Source organism: Trichechus manatus, unplaced genomic scaffold (genome assembly GCF_000243295.1).
Source record: "Trichechus manatus latirostris isolate Lorelei unplaced genomic scaffold, TriManLat1.0 scaffold00098, whole genome shotgun sequence".
In the NCBI taxonomy this organism is placed as follows: domain Eukaryota; kingdom Metazoa; phylum Chordata; class Mammalia; order Sirenia; family Trichechidae; genus Trichechus; species Trichechus manatus.
Genome location: NW_004444034.1, coordinates 8897504 through 8905457, shown reverse-complemented (window position 1 = coordinate 8905457; position 7954 = coordinate 8897504). Strand labels below are relative to the sequence as shown.

Below are 7954 nucleotides of genomic sequence, written 5' to 3'. Positions count from 1 at the left end.
TGGCAAAGAAAGTATACTTGGCTGCTGTTGGGTGGAATGTTCAGTATATGTCTATGAGATCAAGTTGGTTGACTGTAGCATTTAGCTCTTCGATGTCTTTACTTAGCTTCTTTCTGGATGTTCTGTCCTTCACCAAAAGTGGTGTGTTGAAGACTCCTACTACTATTGTGGAGCTGTCTATCTCTCTTTTCAGTGCTGTTGGAGTTTTATGTATTTTGGAGCCCTGTCGTTGGGTGTGTAAATATATAATAATATATTATAGTTATGTCCCCCTGGTGTACTGACCCTTTAATCATTATACAGTGTCCTTCCTTATCCTTTGTGGTGGATTTTACTTTAAAGTCTATTTTATCAGAGATTAATATTGCCACTACTGCTCTTTTTTGAGTGTTGTTTGCTTGATATATTTTTTCCATCCTTTGAGTTCTAGTTTGTTTGTATCTTTAAGTCTAAGGTGTGTCTCTTGTAGGCAGCATATAGACAGATCATGCTTTTTATCCACTCTGCCACTCTCTGTCTCTTTATTGGTGGATTTAGTCCATTTACATTCAGCGTAATTATTGATAGGTATGAGTTTAGTGCTGTCATTCTGATGTCTTATTTTGTGTGTTGTTCACAGTTTCTTTGCTCCACTTAATTTTCTGTGCTGAGTCATTTTTTTTAATGTATTTTCTTTTCATCTTTTTCATTGTTGTTGATTTTGTGTTTGCTGAGTCTTTATATATTTTTCTAGTTTTTTATTTTGACTTGTAGAATTGTTAGTTTCCTTTGTGGTTACCTTAATATTTACGCCTGTTTTTCTAAGTTTGTACCAGACTTTTATTTCTTTATATCACCTTGAGTTCCTCTCCATATGAAAAATGTATGTCTCATTTTATAAGTTCCTCTTTTGTTTTAATGTTGTCATCTTTTACGTATTGACATCTGTTTCCCTATTTTCTGTGTTTTAGCTTTGATCTACTTTTCTGTCTTCCCTATCTGGGTTGATATTCAGTTGCTCTGTCCTGTGTTCTAGTCTTGGGTTGTTATCTGATGTTACTGATTTTCTAACTGGAGGACTCCCTTTAGCATTTCTTGTCATTTTGGTTTGGTTTTTGCAAATTGCCTAAACTTCTGTTTATCTGGAAATGCCCTAATTTCGCCATCATATTTGAGAGACAGTTTTGCTGGATATATAATTCTTGGCTGGCAACTTTTTTCCTTCAAGGCTGTATATACGTCATCCCATTCCCTTCTTGTCTCCATGATTTCTGCTGAGTAGTCCAACCATATTCTTATTGACTCTCCTTTGTGGATGACTTTTCTTTTATATCTAGCCACTCTTAAAATTCTCTATCTTTGGTTTTGGCAAGGTTGATTATAATATGTCTTGGTGACTTTCCTTTAGGATCTACGTTACGTGGAGTTCAACGAGCATTTTGGATAGATATCTTCTCATCTTTCACGATATCAGGGAAGTTTTCTGCCAACAAATCTTCAACAGTTCTCTCTGTATTTTCTGTTATCCCCCCCTGTTCTGCTACTCCAATCACTTGTAGGTTATTTCTCTTGACAGAGTCCCACATAATTCTTAGGGTTTCTTCGTGTTTTTTACTCCTTTTATCTGACTTTTCCTCAAATAAGTTGGTGTCAAGTGCTTTATCTTCAGTCTCACTAATTCTGACTTCCACTGCCTCAATTCTGCTCCTATGACTTTCTATTGAGTTGTCTAATTCTGAAATTTTATTGTTAATCTTCTGGATTTGTTTGCTGTCTCTTTATGGATTCTTGCAGCCTGTTAAATTTGTCATTATGCTCTTCTCTAATGTTTTTAATTTCCTCTATTGCGTGGTCTGTGTTTTGCTTAATTTCCTTCCTAATGTCTTGAAGAGTTCTGTATATTAATCTTTTGTATGCTGCCTCCATCAATTCCAAGAAATCTTCCTCCTCTGGAAAATTTTGGGAGCTTGCTGAAGCCATCATGAATTGCCTCTTTATGTGATTTCATATTTACTGTTGTCTCTGAGCAATCAATAAGTTATTATATGTACTTATTTTATATTTGCTTACTGTGTCCTAGCTTCTTGTTTGGTTTTGATATGCCCAAATAGGCTGCTCCTATGAGCTAGTTTGATTATTGGCAGCTTTGAAGCTCTAATGTCCTGTCACTAGGTGGTTAGATCTGTTACTAGGTATGTGAGCTCACGAGTCCGCCTACTTCTCCTCTATGGATTCAGCTCAGGTGCCCAGGTAGATGGCCACTAAGTGTGTGGTGTAGGCTCTCACTTACAGTCCTAGATAGGCATGGGTGATTGGTGTAGGCACAGGCATCTGGCTGTAGCAGTGGGACACACTCTGAGCAAAGCAGGGGGCTGACGGTCACCTCCGAGTGTCCAGGAGGAAGGTGTGTCCCTGTTCCCTAGAGAACGTAGGTGGGTGGGTTTTGCAGCCAGACGATAAGCACCTAATGCTTTTGGCTGTAAGGACTAGGGGACACCTCTTATTCATGGGACCCTATTGCCGGTGGCTAGGTGGTGTGGCCCCTGATGTGGTAGGTGAAGACCCTACTTAATGGGCAGAGCAGTGTCAAATGTCAAGAACCTGCCAGTTCTCAGCTGAAACAGTTCAAGTTAGACTTCAGGTATATACCCTGCTGTACTGTGGTAATGAGGGCCTATGCTGCTGAGATGGGCCCACACAAGTCTATGCAGGGGGAAAGGCACTCAAAGTCTGTGGATCCCTTATGCCCGTGCCTAGGCAAAGGAGCTGTGCCTACCCTGGGTTCCTGGCTTAGGGGAGCCAGCAGTTTATTTTTTCCCCTGTTTATTTGTTCACTGTCCAAGGCAGGGAGAATGGCTCCGGGCGTGTGATGGATCCTACTTCCAGCCCAGGGGACTCTGCAATTGCTGAAGCCGGTCCAGGACCCAGGGCAGAACAGGGAGCGGGGAGGTAAATGGGAGAGAGGTTTTTCCCTAAGGGGGGTGTTTTCGATCCACACGGTAGGCCATACGCAATTACGTATCTTTCGCTAGATCGAGGGCTGCTTCTCACTGGTTCTGGGTGGACGTGTAGACTCTCAGTGGCTGGGTCTCTCCCAGTGCAGAAAGCACACCTCATGGCTGCTTGCCCACCTCACACCGCTCACGCCTGAGCTGATCAGGCCTGAAGGGCTCAGGCTCTCACCAGGTCAGGTCTGGCAACTCCTTGCTGCTTCCAAACCATCTCTCCCTCCCCCGCCACTCAGTCGAGTTCCTCAACTCTGCCTTTGATGTTCAGGGCTCCCAAACTGCCATATATAATCGAATCACTTGTTTTTTTGGGTCTTTGTTGTAAGAGAGTCCATCGGAAGTGTCTAACTACTCCACCACTTTGGCCCCGCATTCCTGATTTTTTTTTCTTTTTGAATCTTTCAAAATTTCTAACATTGTAACATACAGAGTAGACAAACAATAATTATTGAACAAAAGACAATGATTTGAATCCGCATTGAAAGCCCTTAATGAATACCCTCTAAGTACTTGTCAACTTATATTTATAATTTATCTTTTTCTTTCTTTTTCCCAACAACCCATTTTTACTTCCCCATACACCTGCATAGTCTAATAAGGGAAAACTTTAACATATATCTTAAGAGAGATAGCTGATAATTCCTGAAACAATCAAATATACCTATCAAGGTTCACATTTTTTTGTAATCATATATTAAATAATCTCACTATTCCCATAGATTTAAAGAGGAAAAACAAACAAACAAACTCTTACCCAGCCTTAGCAACACTTATGGTTTGTTGTTCCATTGCTTCATGGATACTCGTTCTATCATGCTCCTTGAGGCTATTGAACTCATCGATACAGCAAAGACCCGAATCTGCAAGTACTAATGCCCCAGCCTCCAAATTCCATTCTCCTGAGTCCTTCACAGCAGTTACTGTCAGACCTGAGGAAAAACAGGTTATGTCAACTTTTATTTTCAAAATCATATCTTATATCTATGAAGAGAAGATATGCCTGCATGACTACCAAGATATGTCTACCAAGGAGGGATGGTATCAGAACAATTGCTTAAGTGTCCAGTCACTGGAAGGTCTCAGAAGCTCCCACGTCCTGAAAATCTAAGATGTGTTAATGAATATTCTGTGGCAACCAGAAGTCCCCCCGTTTTTTGCCTCTCCTTGATAGCTGCCCTGTCTAAATGATGTAAGCTTTTGGAAGGAGCAAACAGATCTCTGGAGACCTTATAACCAAAAGAAGTTTTATAATACATGCTGATTACAAAGAAGGATCCAAAGACAGAGAATAGTATTATAGCCCAAGGATGAAATCAAAAGTTTGCTCTCAGTTACAGTATGAGGGAGTGGATTCCCTTCATACATCTTGGCTGATTTTGATTTGTTCATTATACCAGTGAATAAAGAAGAGTGGTCAAAAGCAAATGCTTTGCCTCTGGACACCCTTTTAACTCAGTACTGTAGTCACTCCTGAGGTTCACCCTTCAGCCAAAGATTAGACAGGCCCATAAAATAAAATGAGACTAAATGGGCACACCAGTCCAGGGGCAGGGACAGGATGACAGGAAGCTGGTTACAGGGAGCCCGAGGTTGAGAAGGGGAAAGTGTTCACATGTTGTGGGGCTGGCAACCAATGTCACAAAACAATATGTGTATTAATTGTTTAATGAGAAACTAATTTGTCCTATTAACCATCTAAAGTACAATTAAAAAGAAAATTAAAAACAAAACACAAAGGCTTTGGAGTCAGCCAGACCTGGGCTTCAATCTTGGATCTACCATTTTGGCTGTTAGACTATAGGCAAGTTTCCTAACATCCTCAGGCCTTAGTTTATTCATCTGTAGAAGAGATAACATTAGGAAATATCTTATATATTCTTGGATATTCAAATAAAATGATACATATAAAGCTTTTTAAACGGTATAGAAAACATAATGAATACTTATAGTAACTGTTGTTCATAAGCCTCTAGCCAGACTGACCAAGAAAAAAGAGAAGACAAAGCTTACAAATACCAGGAAATGAAAGAAAGGGGACTTCACTACAGATCCTAAAGGCATTGAACCAAAAAATAAGGGGATACTATGAAAATTTTATGCCATAAATTCAGTAATTCAGATCAAACAGTCAAATAGTTTGAAATATAGAAACTGCCACGGTTTACCTAAAAAAGGAATAGACAACTTGCATTATCTTTTATCTATTTTTTAATTGTAATTTAGATGAAGGTTTACAGAGCAAATTAGTTTCTCGATAAATAATTAATACACATATTGTTTTGTGACACTGGTTGCCAATACCACAACATGTCAACACTCTCCCCTTCTCGAACTTGGGCTCCCCATTACCAGCTTTCCTGTCCCCTCCTGCCTTCTTTGCCTCTGGGCTGGTGTGCCCATTTAGTCTCTTTTTTTTTTTTAATGGGCCTGTCTAACCTTTGGCTGAAGGGTGAACCTCAGGAGTGACTTCATTACTGAACTAAAAGGGTGACCAGGGGCCATACTCTCAAGGTTTCTCCAGTCTCTGTTAGACCAGTAAGTCTGGTCTTTTTTTGTGAGTTAAAATTTTGTTCTACGTTTTTCTCCAGCTCTGTCCGGGATCCTCTATTATGATCCCTGTCAGAGCAGCTGGTGTGGTAGTCAGGCACCATCTAGTTGTGCTGGACTCAATCTGGTAGAGGCTATAGTACTTGTGGTCCATTAGTCCTTTAGACTAATCTTTCCCTTGTGTCTTTGGTTTTTCTCATTCTCCCTTGCTCCAGACAAGGTGAGACCAGTGGAGTATCTTACATGACTATCCTTTATCTATTTTGAAAATTGAATTTGTAATTAAAAACCTTCTAATATAGAAATCCCCATGCTGAGATAGCTTCATCAGGAATTTTTTCAAACATTTATGAAAAAAATATGAATTCTATACAAATATTTCAAAAATATAAAAAAAACAGGGAACCCTTTGCAGCTTATTTAATGAAACCAGCATTGTCATAATACTCAAACCAGACAAAGACACATTAAAAGAAAACTATAGACCAATATCCCTCATAAAAATAGATGTAAAAATCCCTAACAAAATACAAGTAAATCAAATCCAACAATACATAAAAAGGATAACAGATCATGATCAAGTGGGGTTTATTCTGAGAATGCAAGGCTAAATCAACTTTCAAAAATATTAACAGACTAAAGAAGAAAAAAACATGATCATCTCAATGGCTATAGAAAAAAACATCTAACAAAACTCACACATTCATGATAAAAATTCTCAGCAAACTAGGAAGAGAAAGGAACTTCTCAACCTGATAGAGGGAATTTACAACCATACAGCTAACATACTTAGTGATGAAAGACGGAATGATTCCTCCCATCCCAAAGATTAGAACAAGACAAGGCAAGGAAATCTGCTCTTATCACTCTTATTCAAAATCATACTGGAGGTCCTAGCCAGTGAAACTAAGCAGGAGAAAAAAAAAAAAAAAAGGAAGAAAGAAAGAAATGACATACAAATTGAAAAGGAAAAAATAAAATTGTTTCTATCTGCACACAACAGATTATGTAGAAAATCCAAATAATTTACAAAAAAGCTACTAGGACTAACGAGTGTAGCAAAGCCACAGGATGCAAGTCAATATACAAAAATCAATCATATTTATATATACTAGCAATGAACAATTAGAAGCTAAATTTAAAAAGATAATACAATTTACAATAGCATCTGTCTTAGTTATCTAGTGCTGCTACAACAGAAATACCACCAGTGGATGGCTTTAACAAACAAATTTATTCTCTTACAGTCTAGGAGGCTAGAAGTCTGAATTCAGGGCTCTAGCTTCAGGGAAAGGCTTTGTCTCTCTTTCGGTTCTGGGGGAAGGTCCTTGTCATCAATCTTCCTCTGGTCTAAGAGCTTCTCAGCACAGGGGCCCTGGGTCCAAAGGATGTGCTCTGCTCTTGGCTCTTCTTTCTTGGGGGTATGAGGCCCCCTCATCTCTGTTTGCTTCTCTCTTGTATACATCAAAAGAGATTGACTCAAAATAGAACTTAATCTTGTAGATTGAGTCCTTCCTCATTAACATAACTGCCTCTAATCCTGCCTCATTAACATTATAGAGGTTAGGATTTACAACACATAGGTTAATCAAATCAGATCACAAAATGGTAGACAACCACACGATACTGAGAGCCACGGCCTAGCCAAATTGACAGACATTTTTGGGGACACACAATTCAAACCATAAAAGCATCCCCACAAATGAAATTATTTTGGGTATAAAATTCAACAAAATATACACAAAATCTGTATTCTTACAACTACAAAACACTGATGAAAGAAATCAAAGAAGATCTAACCAAATCTAGAGGTATTTCACATTCACTGAAGAGACGAAAAGACTCAATACAATCAAGTGTCACTTACAGTCCACGGTACATTCTGTGAAACAGGACATTATATGATTTGGATGTTGTGCAAACACTATAATGCAGGCGGTCCTAGAGTTACAAATGTCCGACTTACTGACAACTTGTACTTAACAACAGACTGCCATAAATCCTATTATATTAAAAAACTGAGTTAAATACAATGGCTCGCAATAACGAACGCACACACTCATGATAACACTGCATGGTTTGGAAGTGTTTCTTAAGTGTTTTATACTCATAGTCACCCTCTGTACAACAGAATGAAACACTGCCCGGTCCAGCACCATCCTCACAACTGTTGTTATCCTTGAGTCCATTGTGGCAGCCACTGTGTCAATCCATCTCATAGAGGGTCCTCCTCCTTTTTGCTGACCCTCTACTTTACTGTCATGGATTGAATTGTGTCCCCCCAAAATATCTGTCAACTTGGCTGGGTCATGATTCCCAGTATTTACGATTGTGTAATCTGATGTGATTTCCTTATGTGTTGTAAACTCTATCACTATGATGTAACAAGATGGATTAGCGGCAGTTATACTGATGAGGTA

General features: G+C 39.0%; 1 protein-coding gene across 1 annotated transcript in view; it reads right to left on the bottom strand.

The window, feature by feature from the left end:
- The window catches only part of MCM9 (minichromosome maintenance 9 homologous recombination repair factor), a 105863-nt gene that overhangs the window by 41042 nt on the left and 56867 nt on the right, over positions 1-7954 (bottom strand). Inside the window, exon 7 of the mRNA XM_004382737.2 lies at positions 3742-3916. Within this exon, the coding sequence (XP_004382794.2) occupies positions 3742-3916 (175 nt within the window). The remainder of the gene's footprint in view (positions 1-3741; positions 3917-7954) is intronic.